The 26,986-nt window shown below is 48.6% G+C and overlaps 1 protein-coding gene across 1 annotated transcript; it reads left to right on the forward strand.

Moving 5' to 3' along the window:
• Positions 1–6: 6 nt before the first annotated feature.
• SUPT6H (SPT6 homolog, histone chaperone and transcription elongation factor) lies at positions 7–26,390 on the forward strand. The gene is made up of 37 exons (XM_015646738.3): positions 7–117; positions 5,195–5,326; positions 5,768–5,920; positions 6,078–6,148; positions 6,667–6,862; positions 7,512–7,596; positions 8,005–8,278; positions 9,461–9,562; positions 9,812–9,925; positions 10,387–10,476; positions 10,928–11,070; positions 11,329–11,480; positions 11,916–12,014; positions 12,168–12,297; positions 12,397–12,547; positions 12,892–13,046; positions 13,541–13,736; positions 13,955–14,094; positions 14,173–14,290; positions 14,387–14,463; positions 14,591–14,726; positions 15,125–15,262; positions 15,558–15,725; positions 16,364–16,491; positions 17,461–17,668; positions 18,106–18,253; positions 18,491–18,633; positions 19,369–19,509; positions 20,561–20,756; positions 20,865–21,103; positions 21,314–21,427; positions 21,540–21,664; positions 22,118–22,230; positions 22,621–22,698; positions 22,787–22,953; positions 24,124–24,311; positions 24,458–26,390. Exons 2-37 carry the CDS (start codon positions 5,218–5,220, stop codon positions 24,642–24,644), a joined length of 5,172 nt encoding a protein of 1,723 aa, XP_015502224.1. The 5' UTR covers positions 7–117; positions 5,195–5,217; the 3' UTR covers positions 24,645–26,390.
• Positions 26,391–26,986: the final 596 nt, after the last annotated feature.

Genomic DNA, 26,986 nt, shown 5'->3' on the forward strand with positions numbered 1-26,986 from the left:
GGGTCCCTTACTGGGGGAAGGGCGAACCCGCGTTTGTCTCGGCCCGGGCGTCACACCCGACCCGGCGCCGCGGCGGCGGCTCCGAGCCCCGGTGAAGAAGGCGGGGACGTCCCCGAGGTTGGTGCCGGGCTGCGCCGCGGGCCCTGGTGCGGGGTGAAGCGGCGGCGGCCGCCCCGGCGGTGGTCGTGGGTGGGGCTGGCGGCAGCAGGAGCCTCCCGGGGCGGCGGCGGGCAGGGCCCCGAGGAGGCGAGGCGGTGGCCGGGGGTGAGGGTGGCTCCCCCGGGGCCGGGAGGTGCCGCAGCCCCCGCTCCCTGCTGCGGCGGGGCCGGGGCCGCGGGGGAGCGCTGGCACGGTGGGAAGAGCTGCGGATGTGAGGCGATGGCGTGGGGAGCGCCGGGATGATTTTCTGGGAGCGGGGGAAAGGGTCTGACCTTCGTTTCTCACCACACTGGTGGGACCCTCCTGCTCTGTAGCTGTGATCCCCAGACCACCGCATTAGGCTTTCCAAACTCCTGGCGAGATGCTCCCTGAAAAAACAAGGCCCTGATAAAGCCCTTTTGGGTTTAATAAATGACTGAAAGGTGGCAAGCGATTGGTGCTCGTAGGGGAGTGAGGTTATTGTGGAGTTTCACAGTCATCTCCACTGCTCTTTTTTTTTTTTTTTCCTGAATACGATGATGTGGAGAAGGAAGGTTACTCCTGAATTATTTAGGATAACTAAACTGTGGGGAGTTGCAGAGACCAGATAACACCGAGTGGGAGTGCTAGTGTGGTAAATGAGATATGGCAGAAGGTGTAAGGAAGGTAACAACCACCACAAAATTGGCTCTGCATCAGCTTTTGTTATTCAGGGAAGAGCATTAGGTGTCTCAACAATTGTTTCTTTTAAAACAACTTCGACACCCCGTTGTAGCCTAAGAGGGATATTTTGAAATTACTTTAAAGGAGGAGAGAATGAAATAGAGAACATTGTTATGCTGCTGAGTAAATCGTTGGCACTTTGTATCCTGGCAATTCTGGTTAGACCATTCCAAAAAGGGAGCGCTGGAAAAGGCAGGAGCAGAGCAGGTTTTTGGGCAAGCAAAGCCTTCGTGTCCTCACCTTAGGGGAGAAGCTTCCTGACAGGAGACACCATCCAGGTGCACAAAGTCATGGCTAGGTCAGAGAAAGCGAGGAGGGAGCATCATTTTTCTGTTTCTGACCGGAAATTATGATGCAGCAGAGCTAAAACAAACAGGCGGAAGTGCATTTTCACACAACATGCTATTAAATGTGTCACCCTGCCACAGGACATGCAGGGTGCATAGCATCAAGGGCAGTGGGACCAGCAGGAGCATTAAAACCAACAAAGCAGGTATGGAAAGTTCCTGAGCTGTGGTGGCTGCCTGGACTTTCCCCATCATTGGTCCCCAGTCATCACTTCCCCCTGTGTTCCTCCCACCGAGCAGCGTGGGAGTGTCAGGTTTAGATGCAGACTTCCGAAATCTGTAAAACAGCTGTAAAAGCTAAATATAAAATGATATATTGCTGATGTCAGGGATGGCAGGCCCCAGTAGCCATCAGAACTCCATGTGGATACCAAGAAATGCCTTGGTATTTAATGCTTGGTGAGGAAGAGCTCAGCATTGAGGTGCCCTTGAGGGTAGTTTCTCATGGTGTGAGTGCCTTGCAGTGCTTCAGAGGGATGTTTCTGTTAGGCTTATAAGCTTCAAATTAAAAGATGCCAAGATGATTTTGTGTGAGTTCTGTGGTGGGACACAGCCTGAAAATCATTGCTTAATTATAGTGTTAAATCCACACATTTCAGTTCAATGATGGCTTGGTGGTTTTTTTGTGTGTTTCTTTTTTTTTTTAATTTTATGAAAACTGCTATTGATTTCACTAAGAAATTCACTGAGAGCTTAATGGGGTAAAAGAGTGGTGTTATCTTTGGAGTTCATTTGGGTTTTTCCTAGTCACACATTTGTTGTCAGTCTTGGACTCCTGTGGATGTACTTGGAATGTGCTAAAATTAATTTCATGAGCATTTAATTGACAAAATTAATAGATTTGGCTTCCTTGGGCTCTGCATTTTGAGTTCCCCAGCCCTCTTACTCTCCCAGAGCTTTCTGAATCTTCTGCAGTTTGTCCCTTTGAAATGTGGCCATGAGCAATGTTCAGTGGTGGCTTTGGCAGTGTGGTTCCCTGGATCTGTGTGATCCTAAATGAACTGTGAGTTGAATCATGAAGTGACAGAGGTTAGAACCATCCCTGCCCAAGCTCTCTCCCCCCCAAAAAACACCCACAAAACAAGTGTTAATGTGGGATTGATGTAGTTTCTTCCACAAAGGATGGGGAGAAGTCAAGGTCTGTCTTTGCTGTACCCATGCTGTCCTAAAGCCAAGATGACTTTGTTGGTTTGCATATTCAAACTGCTATCCTTGAGGTTGATTGCTGAATAATAAATATATCTTGCTCTGCAGACACTGTTTGGTTATTCTCTGAACACCACTGAGGTCTCCTGCCTTAGGTGGCATCCCTGTAGCTGGGAGAGTGTCAGATATTTCTGCTTTTTCTCACCCCATGCCTGCTCAGGTGAAGCTCTTGAGGGACTTTTCTATTCCCAATGTCCTGAGTAACCAGCAGATATTTGGATGTGTGAACAATTTCTGAAATCCTCAGGTTCTCACAAAGCAGTGCCTGTTCTAGAGGCCCTGCCCCACCTCACAGAGACTGCAGCTGATGTCCATCTTGGTCCTGACCTGATCACAATTCAACAGTCCCAGTTAAAAGAAACTTGTGGCCTCTGGAGCAGAGCTGCTATGCCCTTGATCTGAGCAAAGTGCAGACACTCCTGATCAAAAAGAGCTGGGCTGGCACAGCACTCCTTGGTTCAGAATCTTATAACCCTCCTCAGGTCTCTCTCTGTGTGACCACACCAAGTTCTGCCTGTGCACCTCTGCCCACTTCCCTGGCTTGTTTTGTTTCTAATTAAGGCCTCCCTGGCACAGAGGGTGGTAGAAACATCCATAATCCATATCTGGTTTAACATCTTGCTTCTGTTTTCCGTGCTAAGTGACATCCCTGCTGTCCTGAGGTGAATTTCACTGGAGCTGAAAGCAGCCGGGTTTGTGGGTGGTTGGCTTGTGTGGAACCTGCTTGGCTGGCTTATTAAATAAGATGGTTTTCTCAACTCCTATTTGTTCCCTGTGTCCAGACAAATTTAAATTAACATGGGAATAAAATTTCCAGGAAATTTTAGAGCAAGTGATGAGGAAGAAAGTTGGAATTGTGAGCTAAATACTTCATTGGCAGAGAACGGTGAAGTTGGATGTGGTGCTTCATGAGGTGGATTTGTGTATTGATCATGAGCAGGAGATAAATGAGGTTACTAGACTTGAAAAAGCCACTTAGCCTGCAGGTTTGTGTATGTTAGTACACCCTGGTGAATGCCTAGAGCAGGAGGGTTGGTGAGAAAGGGTGAAGTTGAGAGAATATTCACACACGGGTTGGTAAACATAATCCCTGTTTCTCTATTATGTGTAGTCACATGATTTATCAGTGGCATTTGCATCAGGAGCACACATTTAACTGGCATCAGCGCTGCCCTCTGAGGTGTTATTTCTTAGAGGGATGCTTAAATACAAGTGTTTGACTTCTAAAGTGTCCTCTTGAGGATGGGGATCCCACACCGAAGCAGAGCAGCCACATTCTGTCTGGATGCAGAGCAGTAGCCTTGGCCTGCTGTGATTTCTGCTTGTCTGGAACATCCTGCATAGAAGTTGGCCACTGCTACATATTCTGCAGCCAAGGAGTATGAGCTGCTCCCTCCACTCATGTCTGAAATCTGGCAGAGGTCTTTCTCTCATCTTTGTTGTAGGTTTTCTTTAATGAGATACGGATGACGTGTTCCTTCAGAGCTGCTTGTGTTTTAAGACTTAAAAGATCATCCAAGATCAGCCTTGGATTTTTTAACTCTAACTGAGCACTAAGTCCCTGTTTTTGTCCAAGTTGTTGTGTTTGTGCAGCAGATGTGTGGATCTCAGGGCAGGGCAAGAAGTCCTGCACACAGGAAGTGTCATGGCAAAGCCTTGATCATGTTGTCCAATATGGGACTGATTTCCTTCAGCAGGTTGTTTGCAGTGGGGAAATGATTATGGGAATATTTTGAAGCATGTTTGTTTAGGTACCATTCCCTGCCATATGGAATTATTTTATCATCTTTTTTCTCTGTTGTTTTTCCATGTTTGTGTGTTGAATTACATCAGATATAATTTAACATGGAGGTTTTGGCTTTAGATCTGACACCTCTGAACTGCTTTTTGTACAGCTCCTTCCCAAAGGCCTGTACTTCTTCCTGGGCTGGTGTTTTCATTCTCACAGCCATTTGAGAAGTTGATTTGGTGTTCCTCATAGCTGACTCTTGTAAGCTTCAGTTGTTCTGATGTATGTAAAAAGGAGGTAAAATTGAAAATTTAAAAAATATCAGTGGGTTTGTAACCACCAGAAGTGGAAGGCTCAGAGGGACAGAACTTGGCAAACATTTTCCTTTGTGCCAAGCTTGATTTATGTTGTTTTCAGAAACTCCATTTGGGAAAAGCATCAAACAAAAGGTTCTGGATATAGAAAATGCACTGGTTTTGTCATTTTCTTGTTGCTTCCTCAACTCTGGGTGGAGATCCCTAGCATGGAACTGCCTGCCTGTGGCTGTGGCTTGTGGGCATTCACAGACCCCCAGACCTCTCTCCAGTTTGCTCTGTGGGCTCTGCAGTGTCACAGCTGGCAATCACAGCACAGTCAAGGCCCTTTTCAGGGTCACCCTGGCTTCGTTAACTGAGTGAAGATTAATCATATTAAGATCCTAATTAGTTGGGCTGTGTGCCTGACACGGTGCAGCGTCAGGCTGTGGATGGGCTGGGGGCTCTGGCTGTGTGCACGTTCCAGCCGCAGGAGACGGGAGAGTTGCTGTGACAGCTCCTGACCTCCTCACCCAGATATGGGTTGGCAGGAGCTGGCAGCTCTTGGCTGCTGCCTTCTCCTGCCTAAGCTGTGGTGACAGGGATGTCCAGGCAAGGTGGACACTGGGCAATTCAGGGCCTCTGTAGCTAATTTGAAACCCTTCTTGCTTTAGCTGCCTTCTCTCCAAAACCTGAAGGGGGAAGTGTTTGTGTTCTGCTTGCTCAGCTAATGCCAGGGATGTTTCCTCTTTCCCCAGCTGCTGTGTGAGAGGCTGCAGCCATGTCTGATTTTGTGGAGAGTGAAGCAGAGGAGTCAGAGGAGGAGTACAACCAGGATGGGGAGGTTGTACCCAGAGTAACCAAGAAGTTTGTAGAGGAAGATGAGGATGGTGAGTTTGCTGTGTTCATTGCTGTTCTGTTCTGCATCCCATGGCTCTGCAGATGGAACAATAACTGCTATTACAGCAGGGCTGTCTGTAGTCAATAATCTCAGCTCTTAGAGTACTTCCCTTCCTCCAAGTGTTCCAAGTGTTTTTTATAATTGGCAATAAAAAATACACCGCTTTGCCCCCGTGGGACTTGCAGTCACACAATTTGATACTAAATGGTAAAAGCAGAGGAATTCTCCCAGTGTGAGCACTCCACCTGTTCCCTCTGCAGAGAGAGCATGAGACAAAACGTGGGGATGTGGCCAGAGCAGCTGGCTGTGTTCTCTGTCAGTGCCAGTGTTCAGTTAAAACTGTGTGTGGATGGTGTGGAGGAAGGTGCTGCTTGCACAGGTCTCGGTGGATAACCAATGGGTGTCTAACACGTGCTGCTCTCCATCCCAGATGAGGAAGAGGAGGAGCTGAACCTCGATGATCAGGATGAACAGGGAAACCTGAAAGGATTCATTAATGATGATGATGATGAGGAAGAGGAGGAGGAAGCCAGTGACTCTGGAGACTCCGAGGATGATGTTGGCCACAAAAAGAGAAAGCGCAGTAAGTTTTGGGATGATTGTTACTAGCAGGGCACGGTGTAATGATGGCAGAGAGCATCCTCTGCCCTGGTCTGCATGAGCTGGCTAAGATGTTTGGGCTCAATGCATTCCCACATTAGAAGAGGGAGAGTGTAACTTAGCTCTGCTGTCTTCTTCAGCTTTCGATGACCGCCTGGAGGATGATGACTTTGACCTCATTGAAGAAAACTTGGGCGTTAAAGTCAAAAGAGTGAGTTGTGTTCCCATGCTGCTGTTAATGGTGTGGTGTGTTTTAGCACAGAGGAGGGCAGGCTCCAGCTTGGCATGAGCCTCCCATCAGCTCCTGCCCTCTTGGAAAGGGAGAGCTGAGTGCTTTGAAGGAAGCAAGATCTCTCCCTGCCCATGCGACTGGGACCTGGCTTCCCAGAGTTTGCAAAACACTTTTTTCTGGTTCCTGAAGTCTGCTGTGCTCCTCCCTTTCCACCTCTTCAGGACAGTCTCATGTTCCTTTCCTATGTGCTGCTGACCTCAAGGTCAGCACAGGCTGTTATGGGCTCTAAAGTTCTTTGTGTAACACGAGAGTCACATCAGCCAGGCCAGCACTGCTGCTGACAGCATGCAAGTGACACAGCTCCTGAGTGGGGTGGCTCTTCTCTCCTGTGTGCCTGTGCTGTGCTGGGCTCCATCCTGCTCCCTCCCAGCTGCCTGCAGAGGAAGTGCAGTGCTGAGCCAGGGATTGTGAGCACTAACAAGGAATTGTCCTTGCAGCAAAAATTCAGGCGTGTGCGGAAAATGTCTGATGATGAGGATGATGAAGCAGAAGATTATGGAAAGGAAGAACATGAGAAGGAAGCCATTGCTGAAGAAATCTTTCAGGATGGTGAAGGCGAGGAAGGAGGGGAAGCTGTGGAAGCTCCTGTTGCTCCACAGGAAGAGGAAGAGGAGGAGGAGGAAGATGAATCTGGTGAGTGTGGATAGTCAGTTACATCCAATGTTTGTCCTAAGATTAAAGCACAGGAACAAAGTTCAGACTTTGTCTGAACTAGAAGTATCCAAGAGGCTGTGACCCTGTCATGGTGAAGCTCTTATTGGTCTGATTACTACCTTAGAATTAAACATTTCTGGGTGACAGGTTTAGTCTGTCTGAACCACTTTGTGCAGGAGCACGTTATGTGTGCTGAGGTCTTGAACACCTCCCCAAAGCTGCCTCAAAAATGAAAATGCTTCAGAAAGAGGCACTCAGGGCACTGTTTAGTACCTCACAGCACAGTGCATGCCTGCCCTACCCCTCTTCAGCATCAGTCTCCCACTGCTGCTACCTTACCAAAAAAATTTCAACAATTTTCTACTATCCAAAGTAGCCAGGCCTTTCCTGACTGTATTTTCAGTGCACTGAGCTGCAGCTCAAATGTCTTTGCCTGGAAGTTTGTTCCAGCTTGGTACAGTGGTTCAGACTCCTGGCCTGTGTGAGGTTAGTGTAGGAGATGCTGTGGGGAGCTGGGCAGACTGACAGCCAGCAGCAGCCTCAGGCTGTGGTGGAGGCTCATAGTTTCACTGGCTGAGCTTTGTCAGAGGTACCAGTTCTATACCTGAGTTTGTTTCTCAATGTCCAGATATTGATGACTTCATTGTGGATGATGATGGACAACCTCTGAAGAAGCCAAAATGGAGAAAGAAGCTTCCAGGATACACAGATGCGTAAGTATTGATTGGAAGTTGGCCTGGAGCCTTGAAAATAGTGCTCAACTTATTTGGATCTTGCGACTGCAGAGTGATTCAGCTTGTGGTTGGGTACTGCTGGTCTTTTTCCCAGAAGAAACCTGTTAAATTTAGATGTAGAGCTTTTAGTGTGTGATTTCTGAAATGTGTGACTCCTTCCTTTTTTATTTTTTCCACTGGATTTTTTTAAAGGGATACCAAAACCAGGCCCTTAAGAGAAATATTTGCAGTAAAGCTCAGAGTTTGTGCCTGTCCATGGTTATTTAGATTTAGATTATTAGGTGGAAGAAAGCTTAGACCGTGCCCCCGGCCTCCTCCGTGTGGCTGTAAAGATGTTCTGTGAGCTGCGCTGTGGGGCTGAACAATAGGATTATTTTTGCTTTCCAGTGCCTTGCAGGAAGCCCAGGAAATCTTTGGTGTGGACTTTGACTATGATGAGTTTGAGAAGTACAATGAGTACGACGAGGAGATGGAGGAGGAGTATGAATACGAGGATGAGGAAACCGAAGGGGAGACCCGCGTGCGGCCCAAGAAAACAACCAAGAAACGCGTCAGTCGCCGCAGCATCTTCGAGATGTACGAGCCCAGTGAGCTGGAGAGCAGCCACCTCACAGACCAGGACAACGAGATCCGCATGACAGACATGCCTGAGAGGTTCCAGGTGAGGCAAGGGGCTGCAGCTCTGCAGGCAGAAAGCATTTTGGCTCTCAGGCCTGAGACCTGCAGGCTGCCAAGCTGCTGGATGGATTTTGGAATATTTTTTTCCCTCTTTGATGACACTATCTGTCAAATGTACAGGCTAAAACTGCATTCAGACGTATCAGTGACGTGGGAGCTGTTGTGAATCTGTGTTTAGCTCCAGTACAGCTTCCCTGTGGCCACTGGGTGCCAGTGTTGCACTGCTGAAGTGCAGGGCTCTGCTGAGATGGCTTTGTGCTGGATGATGTTAGGAATCTCTAGGGCTGGGCATATGGAGAGCAAAATGCAGTGCCAGAGAAGACCTGGGAAGGTTTCTAAATTACATGTATGCCAGCCAACACATAACTGCTCTAATTGGCTTTACTCAAGGTGGTGAGACTTGCACTGCTCTCAATACAAAGTGCTATTTGTGCTGGGATGAATCCTTCTAGTGTCTCATATTTTTGTCTTAATTTTAAGCTATATTCAGATTTTCACTGAAAAGTCCATCTCCCTTTAGTGTATGTTAGTGTAATTCTGTGCAGATGTTTATTACCCTTCTCTGTGAAATGGGATGTGTGAATCTGTCAGTTTTCCAAAGGCCCTTTTTTCCCTGTGCCAGTCTGTGCCACAGAAGGAAATGCTGTCTGTGATGTCTTCTGGCTGTAGGGGTTTGTTCACACATATTGTCATCCACATGATCAGTGGTGATTAGAGCAGCTCCTCTGAAAGAGAAGTGGCTGAGACTGAGTGCCCAGAGAGGCTTTGGAGCTGCTTTATCTTTTGTTACTCCGTGGCTGCAGCAACAAAAGTGGTAGCAAGGCACAGATAGATTGGAAGAGAGGATGTAACTGCAGAAAATTTGGGAGTCTGGTGGGAAGTGGAGATATCCTCACTTGATTTTCACAGCAGACTTTGCACCATTGCAGGCCTTTCCACAAGCCTTTGACAGGATTGTAGCTGTCTTTATCTAGTATAAAGCTGATGCAGCTTCCTGTGTGCTCAGAAGGTGCAGACATTGAAGTGATATCCTTGGCACCCCGTAGCTGGGGGTCCCCAGAGGTAACCTGCAGCTCAAAACTGCAATTTCCAGGCTTCTTGGAAACAAGGCAGTGCAAGCCCTGGTGTTGCACGTGCCTGTGCTCATGGTGTTATCTCTTCCCAGCTGAGATCCATCCCAGTGAAGAGTGCTGAAGATGATGAGCTGGAGGAGGAAGCTGACTGGATTTATAGGAATGCATTTGCAACTCCCACCATCTCCTTGCAGGTAAAGGACTGTGCCTGGGGCTTGTTCCAGGGGTCTGCTGATAGGAATGTGTTGCCCAGTGCCACCTTCATTTCTGATTTTGAGCAGATCATTTGACGTGTGTCTTCATTTTTGCATCCATGAAACAGAGCAAAAAGGAGCACAAAGAAGTTGAAAGAACAACAATTTCTCAGCCTTAATGTGGTGGGGGTGCTCTTTTAGGGGATCAGCTCAGGATCAGAGTGAGCACAATGTGTTTCTCCTTTTCAGGAAAGTTCTGATTACCTCGACCGTGGACAGGCCAGCAGCTTCAGCCGCAAGGGGCCCAGCACAATCCAGAAGATTAAAGAAGCCCTGAATTTCATGAGAAATCAGCATTTTGAGGTAATTGCAACTTTTCTTCATTACCAAGGTCTGTCTCCTTTTCCTGAAAGGATTAGTAAATCTGCTGGAAACATTTAGGGCACACAGAAGGGGATGAGAAACCATCCCTGGTTGCCTCTCCTGTGGTGAAATGATGCTCCTTTGGGAACTGCAACTCATCTTATGTGAGCTGTGGCAATGCAGGTTTTTAAGGCCTGTTTGACAGAGCTGCTGTCATTGTCTTTCCCTGATTCTGGACAAATTGAGGCTGAATGAGGTGGGGGGAATTTCTCTTGAGCCTTGCTCAATCCGTCTTCTGATGTTGCAGAAGGTTTTTGGCCTATGTGGTGTATTCCTTGGTGGAGTAAGAGCTGCCCCATTAGTTTGTTGTCCCACGTGGAACAGGAGCTCTGTGTGGCTCCTGGCTGCCAGGAACAGCCCAGTCCCCTGCACAGGGCTGATGAGTCTCATTTCTGACCCAGGTCCCATTCATCGCCTTCTACAGAAAGGAGTATGTGGAGCCAGAGCTGCACATCAATGACCTGTGGAGGGTCTGGCAGTGGGATGAGAAGGTGAGGAATGTTTTTTATTTGTTGTCCCGTCAACATTTGTCCTCCTACCTGTCCAGCAGCTTGTTTTGGCCATGTTTGGGGTTTTTACCCGTGTCTTTCTGCATTTTTGCTGTCATATGGTGGTAAATGGATATCTGACAGAATAGGATTCCAATAAAATCCATCCCTTTCACTGAGTTCCTTTTGCATAGTGACAGTTCCTACCAGCAGTGCAGGTTGCTTCTCTGCTATCAGATCCAAACATGAATTTTGGTTTTTTTCTGTTAATATACTGCATCTCTTAGATGAGACCTGCCACACGTCACATTTGGCTTTGGCTGTGGATGATTTTAATAATCATTTTTATATGACAAATATCCCAAAATGCTGGAAATCCCTGTTTAGGAAGGGAGGAGACAGATAACACACTGCAGTGGGGTGTTCCACTGGAATTCTTTTGTTCTCATGCCAGTGGACCCAGCTGAAGATCCGCAAGCAGAACCTGACACGACTGTTTGAGAAGATGCAGGCCTACCAGTATGAGCAAATCTCTGCTGACCCAGACAAGCCCTTGGCTGATGGAATAAGGGCCCTGGATACTACTGACATGGAGAGGTAGGGTGCCAGGACTTCGATATTCATTCCAGAATGATTTAAAATGTCCATTGACTTGCCCAAACAGCACAGGCACTTTGGCTACTGCAGAGAACCCATAAAACCAATAATGAGAAATACTTAAAATAATACTTAAAATTCTTTTGGGAGATGAATCCAAAGGCTTCTCTTCTGCCTGACCTGAGTCAGAGCAGGTTCCTTGAGTGTTCTGAGTATGACCTGGCTGCAGGCAGGGTGTGACATGCTGGCTTTTTGTAGGCTGAAGGATGTGCAGTCCATGGACGAGCTGAAGGACGTGTACAATCACTTCCTGCTGTACTATGGGAGAGACATCCCCAAGATGCAGAATGCTGCCAAGGCTGCTCGCAAAAAGCAAAAGCGGATCCGGGAGGATGGTGAAGAAGAGGAAGGTTTGTCTCCCCACGTTTGCTCCTTGTGGGCTGCTTGAAAATGCTGGTTCAAAAGAACAGGAGGAAAATTTGGTGAAAAGCCTCTGTGTTTGCACAAAGCATCTCTGCTGGTCATTCTATCTCAAGTTAGTTCCAGGTCTTCTAGGCACTTTTGGAAAGTTTAAGGTTTGCCTTAAAAGCACCACAAGGTGCTTTCCAAGGGAATATGAATGCCACCCCTTGTGCCAGATACTCCTATTAAAACTGCAAGAGTGACACTGAAAATAGTGTTTCCAGGGTAATTTTCCAACCCTGAATAATTTTAAGGCCACTATAACCTTTGAGATGTCTTTGTGGGAATTAGGGGCTCTGCTGCACAGTGCAGGTTGTGTGTAATCTCTTAACTGTGCTTCTGACACACTATCTGGATGGCTCTCTAATGTATCCTTCCTGCAGGTGAAGGGGAGGATGCAGAGGATGATGAGCAGAAGGGGCCTGAGCTGAAGCAGGCTTCCCGAAGGGATATGTACACCATCTGCCAGGCAGCTGGGCTGGGTAAGGCTCTGCTCTGTCCTGGGTGTGCAGTCACTCCACAGGGTGCTGTGATTCACCTGTGGAAGGAAGACTGATAGTTTTGCTCACTATTAGCTACAGTACCCTTGTCCTCATTGGGTTTTTTGTTTTGTTTTGTTTTTTTTCTTTTACCAGATGGCTTGGCTAAAAAATTTGGTCTGACACCTGAACAGTTTGGAGAGAATCTCCGAGACAGTTACCAGCGTCACGAAACAGAGCAGTTCCCTGCAGAGCCCCTGGAGCTGGCCAAGGATTATGTGTGCAGGTCAGTGTGGGGGTCTTTGTGGAGTTACTGTGGATGTAACACGAGTGAGAGGATCTGGGGACGTTATTCTAAGCCTTCACGTTGCCTTTTTGCTCGTAGTCAATTCCCAAGCCCGGAAGCAGTGCTGGAAGGAGCTCGGTACATGGTGGCCTTGCAGATTGCCAGGGAGCCCTTGGTCAGACAGGTCCTGAGACAGACTTTCCAAGAACGAGCTAAAATCAACATTTCACCAACAAAAAAGGGGAAGAAGGTAAGGAAGGGAGTTCTGACTCTGTGGCTCAGTTCAGGGAGGGATCTAAATAACATACAAATGCTTGTTCTCCTATGGCAGTGGCAGCTCTCAGAGCAGCACTGAGCTGGACTGCTGCATTTTTGGTCTCAGCATTTTACTAGATGAGATGCTGCCTTCAAATATTGAAACAATCTCTGTTTTTCTGGGACTGGGAAGCAATTCCACTGTGTCCTGCTGGGAAAGGAAATGCAGAATGGCAGATATAGGGCTGAGGGGGTGTTGAATAAAAAACATTGTCTGCTGTGGCATACAAAAGACATGAATGTCTTGTGTGCATGCTGACTGTCTCTCCTCTTTCCCAGGATATTGATGAAGCCCACTATGCCTATTCCTTTAAATACATGAAGAACAAGCCTGTGAAGGAGCTGAGAGATGACCAGTTCCTGAAAATGAGCCTGGCAGAGGATGAGGCACTGCTGGTCATAGATATCAGCATTGACATGAAAGGAGTGGAGGGGTGAGTTCCCACTGGCTGTGCCATCCCTGACTTGGCAGAGCTCATTCATGCAGTGTTCTTAGAGCACTTCTGTAAACTAAGCTACTCCTGAAAGTCATGGCCTGGTAGTTTCCTGCACCTCAAAGTCAAGCAGCCTCTCAGGGTGTTGCTTTTTTCATCATCTTGTGGAGATTTTTAATAGGCATCTGTCTCATTTGAAAGCAAACTTGGAAACCTTGGGATTTTTGTGGAAGATGATGCTTGTTTCCCAGCCAGCTTAGTTCCTTCCCTGCACATCTGAGTGGCCACACTGTGCAGTATGGGTGTGCTGGAGTGGCTGTGATCTGTCTTACAGCATCACTTCAGCAGCTAAAGCAGTGTTTGATGGGAGGGTTGGCTCTTCCCTAATTTTTCCAAGCAGCTACCTGAATCTGAGGTGTGCAAGAATCTGCCAGTGATGGTGTCCATGCAGGTGTCTGGAGCCTTTCTGTATCTCCTCTCCTCCTTTGTTGCAGTTATGGCAGTGACCAGACGTACTTTGAGGAAATCAAGCAGTTCTATTACCGGGATGAGTTCAGTCACCAGGTGCAGGAGTGGAATCGGCAGCGCACCATGGCCATCGAGCGTTCCCTCAACCAGTTCCTCTACGTGCAGATGGCCAAAGAATTAAAGAACAAGCTCTTAGTGGAGGCCAAGGAATATGTCCTGAAGGTGAGATGAGGCACAGGTTTGAGGCAGAGCTGGGCTTGCAAACACTGGAAGCCCTGCAGTGTTCTGGGGATAGCTGCTGACAGGTCATACACAAGTTCTTGGGGAGGAGGAAGAAGCAGGGATTGAGTCTGGTTCAACTTTCCCTCCAGAGAAGGGTTATGCCAATGCTCCTGCAGTGGATTTTCTCACTCCCCTTTGTCCTTTCTCTGCTCTCTCAGGCTTGCAGCCGCAAACTGTACAACTGGCTAAAGGTTGCTGCATACAGGCCGGATCAGCAAGTGGAGGAAGACGATGATTTCATGGATGAAAACCAAGGGAAGGGGATCCGGGTGCTGGGCATTGCGTTTTCATCAGCCAGGTAGGAGGGAGGGAATGGAGTCTGGGTGCATGTCCAGCTTTAGCAGTCCTCCATGTCTGAGTGATCTCTTTTTGACAGGGACCACCCTGTGTTTTGTGCCCTTGTTAATGGAGAGGGTGAGGTGACAGACTTCCTCCGATTGCCACATTTCACAAAGAGAAGGAATGCCTGGCGTGAGGAGGAGAGGGAAAAGAAGGTGAGCCTTGGTGCAGCTGTAACTGAGATGAATGGAGGTAGCTCAGACCAGAAACCATCTGCCTTTTCTCCTCTGATTTTCCACTTTCTTCTCCAGGCCCAGGATATTGAAACATTGAAAAAATTCCTCCTGAACAAGAAGCCTCACGTGGTGACAATCGCCGGCGAGAACAGGTCAGTCTTTGTGTTGCTTCCCTTTCCCAGTCTCTTTGCAGTCCTCTCCTTGTGCCTGTCTACATTTCACTGTTTCCAGGACCAGTTCTATGCTCTCCCCTCAATCCCCTTGGCTGTCTCTCCCCAGGGATGCTCAGATGCTGATGGAGGATGTAAAGAGAATTGTTCATGAGCTGGACCAAGGGCAGCAGCTGTCCTCGATCGGAGTGGAGCTGGTGGACAATGAACTGGCCATCCTCTACATGAACAGCAAGAAGTCTGAGGTGAACCTGCTGCTACCCCAGCTGTCTCTTAGTCTGTTGCTCATTCGTGCTGTGTCATCCTCCATTTGTTGTGCTGCCCTTGCATCATCCTCTGTCTCATATGATCCATCTGGACAGTCACGTACTGATCCTTTGGATCAAGGCAAAACATCTTAGGCTTCCCTGAAGAGATCAGCACCAGCAGATGCACAAAGTGGATATTGATGTAGTTGGAAATGAGTGAGGTTGTTCCATTACTAAATGCATAAGAGCCCCTGGGAGCCTTTGACCTCAGCTTTCTTTGCCCTGAGCACCAAGTGCTTCCCTGCTGCAGTCCTTGTCTGATGTGTCTTTGCTGCTTGTGGTACAAAGTGTGAAGACACCACGAGGGTTTTCCCTGATTCTGTGTCCTGTTGCAGAATGAATTCCGGGATTACCCCCCTCTGCTGCGTCAGGCTGTGTCCCTTGCTCGCCGCATCCAGGACCCCCTCATAGAGTTTGCCCAGGTCTGCAGCTCTGATGAGGATATTCTCTGCCTGAAACTCCACCCTCTGCAGGTAAATTTTCCTTGGGCAAGAAAGATCCTTCTCTGCAAGAGAAAGAGGCCTGTGAGGGTTTTGCTTTCAAAGAAAAGGTTTCCAAGTTAAACTTGAGCAAGTTCTGCCTGTTCTGTGCCATATTCAGGCTACACAGCACCTTCCTTTTTTTTCTTTCTCATCAGCCTTTAGGCTGTTCTCAGGGTAACTCTGAGGTTCAACACAGCTCCTGGGAGCCAGTGTGTCGTGTTTGGCTCATGGCAGAGGGTTGCACAGATCCATCTTTTCCAGGGCTAACACCTCTTCTCTCTGCCAGGAGCACGTGGTGAAGGAGGACCTGCTGAATGCGCTGTACTGCGAATTCATCAACCGCGTGAACGAGGTGGGGGTGGATGTGAACAGGGCCATTGCTCACCCCCACAGCCAGGCTTTGTTGCAGTATGTGTGTGGCCTGGGACCACGCAAAGGCACGCACCTGCTGAAGGTAAGGAGGCTCCTGGGCCTGCCTACAAAACCAGCACATCACCAGCACTCTGAGTGCTCAGGAGGTGAGGCAGGGTTCCCTGTGCCACGTGCAGCTGACAGATCTGTTGATGTGTGGTTTTACCCTGAAGCTACACGTGGACTTGTGTCCTTGAGAGACCCAAACAGCTCAGCAGATCCATCAATCCCAGCCAGCTCCCAAACCCACAGGAATGGATGTGCTGTCAGAGCGTCAAGACACCTCCACAGTGTAGAAAACACGAGGCAAAAAGCCAACGCTTTTCCTGAGAGTTGGAGCTGTGATGATGTGGAATCATCATCTTTCACACAATGTTGAGACACTGGCAGGGAGCAACAACTTGAGAGTTGTGATGGGCATGTGTCAGATGCTTTAAACACTGTGGTGTGCAGTGTGAATCCTCTGTTTTTTTCCCAGACAAAAACAATTTGGGTTGGAAGGGACCTTAAAGATCATCTTAATTCCAACCCCTGGTCATGGCCACATACATCTTCCACTAAAGCTGGCTTTGAACAATTCCAGGGATAGGAAGTCCACAACCTCTGAGTAATCTTGTATTTGAATAGCAGGGATTATACTCTTGCCTCTCTCAAGGTTGATATTCTTGCCTCTCTCTGCAGATCTTAAAACAAAACAACACCCGTCTGGAGAACAGGACCCAGCTGGTTACGATGTGTCACATGGGACCCAAAGTGTTTATCAACTGTGCTGGCTTCATCAAAATTGACACAGCATCACTGGGTGATAGGTGGGTATTGGGTATTTGATGTCCCATGGGGTGTGGAGTCAGTGTGAGTGACAGACCTTCCCTGAGTCAGTGTTAACCCAGAGTTTGGCCCCTCTGACTTTAGGCCAAGTTCAGGTATTGCTGATTATTAATCTGATTCTTATGGGCAGCTAAACTTCCACAGCAGCAATGGGAACTGCAGAAAATTAATTATATGGCCTTTTTGTGGTCAAGAGGAACTAAATTAAAACCAATTGTTCCCTAAAATAGTTGTCATGCAGTCATCAGTAAGCCATGAGCACTTCTGCTTAGTTTCTGCCTGGTCCTTCCAACAGTATTTTATTTTTCTAAAATTTCAAACTTCAGAAATAACTCAGCAATTTGGCTTCCTCTTAAACCAGTAGCAATACTGGGAAGTTTATATAGCATTAAGTTACTAGTAGCTGCACGAGAGGTGTTTTGAGGACAGCTGTAACCTTGTTTCTGAACCTGAGTGGGTGCTTTGCACAAAGGGTCACATACTAGAAACATGCCTTCTGCAGGGTTTTTTGCCTTTGAAAAGCAATGTGAGAAAGAACAGCTGGCTGAATCCCTACACTGAGTGACCCAACCCTGTTAGATCCCTTGATTCTTGCAGGATACAAATCCTGGAGATGCTGGGGACAAAGTGTAGCCCATCCAAACAGCCCAATGGCAACACTGAATTTGTGTGAGGAGTGGAACAGCAGAGAGCTGTGTGCTTATAGAGCAGCTGTGGTGAGCAGGGATCAAATCCACCCAGCATGCAAAATGCCTGCCTGTGTATTTGGAGCTGCAGACTGGAGTTTTCCAGGTCTTGCCTTGGCTCCTGTTGGTTTAGCAATGAATAATTCATAGTGTCCTTTTTGGAGTACTTTTTTCCATGGAGGGCAGCAGTGGTGCTTGATCATTTAGCTGCAGGAACAGCTGGAACAGCTCAGAGCCCTGATCTGAACATTGGTTTTGTTTCAGCACTGACTCCTACATTGAAGTTCTAGATGGCTCTAGAGTCCATCCTGAAACCTATGAATGGGCAAGGAAAATGGCAGTGGATGCCCTGGAATACGATGAGTCAGCTGAGGATGCAAATCCTGCAGGAGCTCTGGAGGAGATCCTGGAAAACCCCGAGCGCCTGAAAGATCTGGATCTTGATGCCTTTGCTGAAGAACTGGAAAGACAGGTGCATTGGGGGCTCCTGGTGCTGAGAAACAGAGGGGAAGCTCTGCTGCCCAGCTAAGATTCTCATGTTTTATAGCTTTATCCTTTTTTGGAGCTGGGCATTAGCTGTGCTGTTGTAAAATGTATAAACAGCCCTGATGAGCAGTCAGTGTCTGACAATGGCATGCAGTAAATGCTTGCAGAAAGGGCACTTGGGGCAGGGGACAGTAAATAGACCATTTAAGCTCTTCTCCCTGATTTTTTTTCTAAATATATTTGTTCTTTTAACCTCCTCAACATCCTGTGACTGAGTTTCACCGTTTGTTGGTACCTGCTGCATTTCCCTTTTTTAAATTTGCTGTTTCATAACTTGCTTGAGTTCTTCCAAAACTTACCCTGGATTCTCTACTGACCTCCTTCCTGCTGCTCATGCCTTTGTAACCTCTGAATCCCACACAGGGCTATGGTGACAAGCACATCACTTTGTATGACATTCGAGCTGAGCTAAGCTGCAGATACAAGGACCTGAGAACTCCCTACCGTTCTCCCAACACGGAGGAGGTCTTCAATATGCTGACCAAAGAAACTCCAGAGACATTTTACATAGGTAAAATGATCACATCCCTGCTTTCTGTCCTCCTCAGTTGACACAAGATGTGTGAAGGTGGGGCAAAGGGGTGTTAGTGAGCGTGGTGCTGGGACAGTGCTGTGGTGGAATGTGAAGCAGCTTTTCAAAGTACTTGGGTGGCCTCCTAACACCTTCATGCATGAATAACAAACTGGAGGGAGCTGCCCAGCTCTGCAGTTTTTCATTCTTTCCTTCCCCTCTGCCATCACCCCACAGGTAAAATGATCATCTGCAATGTGACTGGCATTGCCCACAGGCGCCCACAGGGAGAGAGCTACGACCAGGCGATACGGAATGATGAAACTGGCCTTTGGCAGTGCCCTTTCTGCCAGCAGGACAACTTCCCAGAGCTCAGTGAGGTGGGGCTGCTCCTCCTGACAGGCCTGCCTTTGTCAGGAGCCTGCTAGCAGCAGGAGTGGTGTGTAGGGTTCTTAGGAGACAAGGTATCACAGTGTCCACAGTGCCCCAGGACCCAAACCTGGACCTTGGCTGTAAATAAAATCTGTTGCACTTCTGACTAATTGCTTCAGTATAGATTTGACAAGTCTTTTATAGCCACATTATGGCTTTTAGAGTGAAATGGACCTGAGGCTAAGCTGACCAGTTCTTTGCAGATACATAAAGCCTTCTTGTTTGTGGTCTGGGATTGTGTTTTATGCAGAGAAATTGCCTATGACACAGAACAGAAGGCTCTGCCACCTTCTCAATTTTAAGAACTTATCTGGACCACCTGCTGCTTAATGCAGCTGTACTTTAGGTCCCTTCTAAGCACTGTGAATTCCAGCCTGGGTAATCCGTGACTTTAAACCCCTATAGTGTTCATTAGAAACCAGCCCTGACTACAGGCTGGTGTTCAGGGTCTAAAAATGTTCTGACCTTCCTGGTTGCAATGTCCCATAAGATGAGCAGAACTGGAGGAGGAAGATTGCATTACTGGGTAGCATTTGTCGAAGTCTGCTGTCCCCTGCCCTTCCACAAGTCTCTGCTGGCTGCACCACTTTGCTGACACAGCTTTTGGACTTGTTTTGAGTATGAACTGCTGGGGCTATTTTGTTTCTATGCTGAATGATTGATTTACTTTTGCCTTGCTCAAGGTTTGGAACCATTTTGACAGCGGTTCCTGCCCAGGTCAGGCCATTGGAGTGAAGACACGTCTGGATAATGGTGTTGCTGGCTTCATCCCAACAAAATTTCTTAGTGACAAGGTGGTCAAGAGGCCAGAAGAAAGGGTGAAGGTATGAAAGCAGTGGATTTTCACACTCCCAGCAAGAGCTGGAAGAACCTGGAGTCAATACCAAAGACTCAGAGTTTGGCTAATAACACTGCTCTTAAATGACTTTTCTGAGCTTATTTTCATGTAAGGACTTTAAAATCATCAGGAAGTTCAGGTTCTGGTTAGTGTCCTTGTCCCACAGTGCAAATCTCCCTTGGCAGCTGGTGGGACCCTGTTAATCAGTTAACAAGTTGTGCTGCAGGAGGATTTATTGTCATCTGGCTGGAGTCTGGGTTTAGGAGACCAGAAGGCATTCTAATGCAGAGCTGCCCTTTGTTTCTGGCTTTCAGTTCACAGAACTGCTTTTGGACAGACAAGGGTCATTTTCCCTCTTACAGCTTTTCCTTCCCTCTCCATTAATTTGTGGAGGTCATCAGAGTTACCAGTCCTGCCTGGGACAGGGATTGGTGTTCTGAAAGAAATGGAATAACATCTCTTTATCACGTAATGAAATAGTGGTTCAACATCTTTTCTGTCTTTTGGGGTCCTCAACAGTCCATGCAGGTGATGGATAATCCTGTAAGCTTAGAGGTCTCAGCATTTCTTTAAAGAGTTATTAATTAACTTCATCATGGTTAACTGGACTAAGACACTGCAGTTTTTGTGGGGGGATTTTCTGCCTCACATTTTATTAGAGCAGTCCTTTGGGTGTCTGCTTCTGAACAAACTTAACTGCTTTCTTGCACATCTTGCAGTCCAGTTTTGCTGCTCCCATTGTGAAAGATATTTGAAACAGAAAAGGTGATTGTCCTCACCCTCCAGATGTGCAGTTTTCCATGTGGGTAACATGTAATAGATGTCCTGGAGAGCTGCCCATTTTTCTGTTGATCTCTTGTGATTCTGGTCATTTTTGTGAGTTTGTGTAGAAATACCACTTTTGAAGGTTGTATCAATCTGCAGAAGCTGATGTTGTTTGTACAACCTCAGTGTCAGCAGGATCCCACATGGATTGGTGTGTAGCACAGGGATTCTGCCAAACCTGCTGCTCACCTTGGCCTGCACCTCCTCTGCAGGTGGGAATGACCGTCCACTGCCGCATCATGAAGATTGACATTGAGAAATTCAGCGCAGACCTGACCTGCAGGACCTCAGACCTGATGGACAAGAACAATGAGTGGAAACTGCCCAAAGACACCTACTATGACTTTGACTCTGAGGCAGCGGATCACAAACAGGAAGAGGACATGAAGAGAAAGCAGCAGAGGACAAGTGAGTTCTCTTACTTTCTCTCTCCCTTGTAATTCCAGCCTTCCCTGCTTCAGGACAATCAGCACAATTAGATGCAGTGGCATTAAAGCAGTTCCCTTTGTTCCCCAGCCTACATCAAGAGGGTAATTGCTCACCCATCATTCCACAACATCAGCTTCAAGCAAGCAGAGAAGATGATGGAGACCATGGACCAAGGGGATGTGATTATTCGGCCAAGCAGCAAAGGGGAGAACCACCTGACTGTCACCTGGAAGGTCAACGATGGCATTTACCAGCACGTGGATGTCCGAGAGGAGGGCAAGGAGAATGCCTTCAGCCTGGGCTCCATGCTCTGGATTAACACAGAGGTAAAGCCCTGCAGAGCATGCCTGGGAAGGGGAAGGACTTTTTTACAGGTTGACACAGCCCTTGTAGCTGCTTTCACACTCTTGGAGAGTAACTTCCAATACATTCTCTGGATCCTTAGACAGCACTTGTCTTTTTTTCTCCTCAAGCTTTGCTGTGCAGTTTATGACCAAATACACCCTAAATAACTCTTTAAATGTGTTTGTTCAAAGGAGTTTGAAGACCTGGATGAAATTGTTGCTCGTTATGTCCAGCCAATGGCTTCTTTTGCCAGAGACCTGTTGAACCACAAGTACTATCAGGACTGCAATGGTGGAGACAAGAAGGTGAGACAATCCCAGGATGTGGTAACTTCTTTGGAAGATATCCATAGGCTCTGTGTGCTGCTGAAAATGTGGGCTCCCCTGGAGCATTTATCTTCTTTCTCTCTCTAATTAGAAGCTGGAAGAGCTGCTGATTAAGACCAAGAAAGAGAAGCCAACATTTATTCCATACTTTATTAGTGCCTGTAAAGATCTACCTGGTAAATTCCTCTTGGGATATCAGCCTCGAGGCAAACCAAGGTAAGTGAGAAGGCAAGCCCAGCATTTGCACTGAGTACTGCCAGTACCAAACCTCAGCTGACTGCTGCCAGTTTTCCTTCCAGCTCTGTCAGAATCCCTGTAAATCACACCTTCTCTTTCCCAGGATTTAGTCCCCTCAAAGTGGAGGACCCAATTCTTCCAGCAGTAAATCTCACCCAGGAGACCCCCATGTTTCTTAACCATCTGGCTGCCACGAGCAGCACTGCTCTCTGCTGAGGGTGTTGTGGGAGTGTAGGCAGGGAATGATGGATTTTTCATGGAAAGGCAGGGTAGTGTGAATTGTTTGAAGATAAAGTGTCTTGGATGGATCTGTTTGTTCATTATCAGTACAGCCATTGCCTGTGGTTTTTGTCCATGCCTGTTGTGAGTGTGACCTGTCAGAGGGTGACTGAAACAGCCTGTGATGTCTCCTGCTCTCCCTGCTCCTCCCAGGATAGAGTATGTGACAGTGACACCAGAGGGATTCCGCTACCGGGGCCAAGTCTTCCCTACTGTGAATGGACTTTTCCGATGGTTTAAGGATCATTATCAGGACCCTGTTCCAGGTGAGCAGCCTGAAACTTCAGTGTCTCAGCTTTTTCTTTATCACACAATATCAGGGACAATTATTAAAGGATGGTTCCATCTTCTTTGTCCCAAAAATGTGTCCTAGGATTTTTCTGTATGTGGGAAGTTTCCAAGCAATGCTTGAAATGTTTGGCTCCGTGGACCAACCCACTGAGAGCTCTCCTGAGAGTTAATATTTCATCACAGCAAAGTCTGGACCAGTCTCTTTTCTCTCCTTTGTCTCCCCACCATACAATCCAGCATACACCGTTCCCTGGTAGAAAACCATCGTGCCAGATCAACTATTGACTCTTTTTTTTTTTCAAATCCCAAGTTTCAGACCAGTGGCTGCTCTTCCAGGTGAATTAATTGGTTGGTATTTTACACAGGTATTACCCCCAGCAGTAGCAGTAGGACCAGGACTCCAGCCTCCATCAATGCTACTCCAGCTAACATCAACCTGGCAGGTCAGTGCCAACCATTCCCAGTAGGAACTGGGATGTGAGCTGCTCTTCCAGGCTCAACTTTTCCTAAAGCAGTGTGCCTCCTTTTCAGACCTGACACGTGCAGTGAACGCTCTGCCACAGAACATGACCTCCCAGATGTTCAGTGCCATCGCTGCTGTGACAGGCCAGGGACAGAACCCAAATGCCACCCCAGCACAGTGGGGCTCCAGCCAGTATGGCTACGGGGGCAGCGGAGGCGGCAGCAGCGCGTACCACGTAGGTGCCACTTAAATTTCTACTGGCTTCTTCTTCTTGCTGCTAGAAACCACTGAAGCCTAAGGAATCCCTCATTGCCTAGGGTCCCCAGGTCCTGGTTTTGTCCCCCTGGTGCTGCACAGACTGGATTCTTGAACCAGATTTCATTTTGCCTCCCGTGACTGGAGAAATGAGGCACATAACACAACCCTGTTCCAGGGGGAGTTGGAGCAAGGAGCAAACTGGTCTGGCCTCCCTCAAGGAATGTGGCAGGGTGGAGAGGGGGGATCCAGCAGTGAGGGCACACAACCTTCTGATTGTGCCCCTGAATTGGCAACGTGAGCTGCTAGTGGAGGAGATTAGCTGGGAAAGTATGCGCTGAGTTTGCAGGGCTTTTTAGCTCGGCACTAATCTCTGAGCTGCACCGGCAGGGAACACCTCAGCCTGACCCAACACCCAGGAGCTTTGCAGGGAGTAAGATGGAATTAGATGGTTTTGGCTCATGCTGAAGCCTTTTCTTCATGTGTGCCTGCTCCACTCTTAAAGCTCCCAGCTGACACCAAGGCAAATTCCAGCTGTGGAAGGACTGAGGAGCCTGGGTATAAGAACACACCCAGCTGTTGCACCCAAAGAAGAGATGCTGCAAGACAAGGCTTGCAAGGAGGAGTGATCCTCCTTTAGAGCACCTTGGGAGGCTTTCAGGATGTTTGGCACAGTAAATGCTGAGCTGAGGATAGGCAGGGACTGTGGATAACCCGATGTATTAATCATCTCAACACCTGAAGGAAGAGGGAGGTGAACACCAGGAGGCAAAGACTCTAAGCTCTTCATGGGACAGGCAGCCAGCTGGCTTGGGATGTGGGAGGGATCCATCCTGGGAGCTGCTGCACCTTCTCTGCAGCCTGCAGGGGAAGAATTTATCTGTTCTTTGTGCCCAGTGCAGGATGTTATTGCTGCTGGCTTGCCCCAGGTGCCTCTTGCCTTTGCTTGGCTTGAGCATCTCCCCTTGGGCTGAACAAGGAGGGCAGGCTGTGCTGGCCCAGCTCTCAGGGAGCTAATGTGCTGTGCTCAGCAGGGCTGGGGGCATGCAGAGCGAGGGTGGGCACCCCCCTGGGCAAGCAGGGCAGTGCAGAGCCCCCCCAGCCTGGCAGGGTCCACCCTCTGCCCCCTGACAGCCTCTGCTCTCCACAGGTCTTCACAACTCCAGCACAGCAGCCGGTGGCCACCCCTCTGATGACCCCCAGCTACTCGTACACTACTCCCAGCCAGCCCATCACCACACCCCAGTACCAGCTCCAGGCCAACACCACACCCCAGTCCACCCAGTCCCAGGCACAGTCGCAGCCATCATCCAGCTCCAGGCAGAGGCAGCAGCCAAAGTGAGTAGCTCCAGGTGCTCGGATCCGGGTCCTGGCTCCCTTGCTTTTTGTGGAAGCAGCATGATGGGGTTACTTCCCCCACAGGGAGGGAGGGAGGGCAGGGAAGTTTTCCTGTCACATCTCATGTTGTCCCCGTGTCCGTGCAGGACCAACAGCCACGCTGCCATCGACTGGGGCAAGATGGCCGAGCAGTGGCTGCAGGAGAAGGAGGCTGAGCGGAGGAAACAGAAGCAGAGGTTGACCCCTCGACCCTCTCCCAGCCCCATGATCGAGAGCACGCCCATGTCCATCGCTGGGGATGCCACGCCTCTCCTGGATGAGATGGATCGATAGGACCTGACACCCGACACCTCCGCTCTCTTCTCCACGGAAGGGGGAAGGAGAGGGAACAATAGGAAGCGACTTCCCTTAGACACATAACTCCTGTTTTATACGTCGTGGGATGGTGGGAAATGACTCTTGGTGATGTGCACCTGAGCAAGAGAATAGACTTGGCAGGGCTGGTTTAAAAATGTATACTATATATAAGAAAAATATATCATAGAAAGGACCTCTGCATCGGCCTCTGCATCGGCCTCTGCATTCCAGGCTCCAGTTTTGAGGCACCTTGGAAACTTAGCAAAGCAAACGTGAGGTCGAAGGAGTCTGTCCTTGTCCATGCACAGCACTCTGCTTTCACCCAAGACTCTGCTTTTTTCCCAAAGACTGGGAAGCGAACGGAGCTGAAAGTGCATTGCCCTGGAGTGAGCCTGTTTCCTTTGGATTCTCCCAAACCCTGACTGTCACCTCCCTTCAAGAGGAAGACCACAAAGCAAAGTTGTGGGGGTTGTAACAAACAAACCAGAGTTCTCACAAAGTTCCTGTTGTTTGCTCCATGTTTTCACGTGGGACAGGCTCAGCAGAGCCTGTGCCAACCCCAGCTGTGTCTGGAGGGGTCCAGCACAGCACCTCGGGGTCTTGCTGGAGATGCAGCTGTTGTACCAAAGGCTTGCTCTCTCCTCTGGCTTCTTTTGGAACAATATTTATTTAGTTTTGATTATTATTTTTTTTTAATCAGACTGCAAAATAAAGCGCCAGCCTACGGCAGCTTCCCTGAGACAGACACGTGGGATAACGCACCACGGAGCAGCCCAGAGTGTGTGGCCTCCTCCTCTGTACCCGCTTCCCCTGCCCAGCTGTAACCAAGAGGGGTGAATAAATAGTGTTTTTACTGAATGCTAGCTCAGAGGTTTTTTGCCTGCACCCTGCCCTTCCCCTTAGGATTTGCTCTGAGCAGAGTTGCGTGGTGGAAGTCAGTGCTCCTTCCTTTGTTGCTTGGTGTTTCCCTCCGTGTGCTGGGACTTTCTCAGAAAAGCTGATTTCTGTTGTTAAAAAATAGCGTTTTGTTACAGATGCACCACGTGGAGACATCACACCGACATCGGGGGCACCTGCCTGTGGCTGTTGGATAGGGAGGGGCACTGGGGAACTGGGAGGAGGCGAATAAAGTGGATAATTTGTGTCAGAAATAGCCCAGTGCAGTGTTTCTGAGGGATTGCCAGCGACTGGAGAGACATTTCTGAGAGGGAAAGTTCCTGCTGCACACACTCTCCCCTCTCCTGCTTTGTTAGTAGGGATTTTCTATGGAAGCAGAGTCTTTGTTCCTTCCCAGTGCTCCTGGTCAGCCTCCTTTGCTAGGAAATGAGCAGGAACAGCAGATTTTAGGAAACAAAGGTCGTCTTTGCATGTAAATGCTCCTGAAGAATGGCTGCCACCCAGGAGACAAAGCAAAGCTCTTTGCACAGAGAAATGCAGGTCCTGCCTTCAATGCCATCCCTTCTGCAGTGCTGAGAGGCTGACAGGGTCCTGTTCCTCCCAAAGCCACCCAGGCCAGTGGGGAGAACCCACAGCTCCGAGGTTGCAGGTGGGTGAACCTGGCCTATTTTGTTATTTGATGAGACTGTACAATAGGAGTTTGACTGGGAGCAGCTTCCAGGTTGGACCTGGAAGGGGGGGGCTAGTTGTGTGTTGTTGCCTCCTTTCTGGCTGTCTTTGTTTTCAGTCTTCCCTTGCTGTCAATAAAAGTTCTACTTTTGGGAAGCTGGTCCACACGCCTCCGTGCTTCCTGCCTGGATGCTGTGGCTGCCACAGGGGCTTTGCATCCAGAGAGGAAGCAATGCCTTCCTCCACCCTTGGTATTCCCCCCCAGACTCGTGTGACCCCCTCATTTCAGGGATTTGGGATTGCACTGCACGCTCATCACCGTGGGGTTTGCTGTCTGCTTGGCTCCTGGCTCTCCGGCCTTTTCCAAGTCTGCAATTTGCTGCTGGCACAGGAAGATCTTTCCAGCACCTCACCAGGATCCTGGGCTGAGCCACGCTCCGCACTTGGGAGGGGTTGGTGGCAATGCCCTGTTCCCTGCTCCTCTCTACAGGAGCCCAGACGGGATCCCCACCCATCAGGAAGGGACACAGGCAGCACTCCCTGCTCCAGCTCTTCCCCGGCAGCATCTGCCTTTGTCCCAGGGCTGGAAAAACATCTATTGTCCCACTCTAAGGAGCTTTGCAGGCATTTGAGGAGCCTTCAGGGAAGGCTAAGACCCAAAGGAAGGGAGAAGGAGTTGATGCTGGTGTGGGAGCATGGGAAAGGCAAGGGGTTAAGAGGATGAGAGAGCTTGGGTGGTGCAATCCAGAGAA

The sequence above is a fragment of the Parus major genome, chromosome 19 (assembly GCF_001522545.3).
Source record: "Parus major isolate Abel chromosome 19, Parus_major1.1, whole genome shotgun sequence".
NCBI classification, from domain to species: Eukaryota; Metazoa; Chordata; class Aves; order Passeriformes; family Paridae; genus Parus; species Parus major.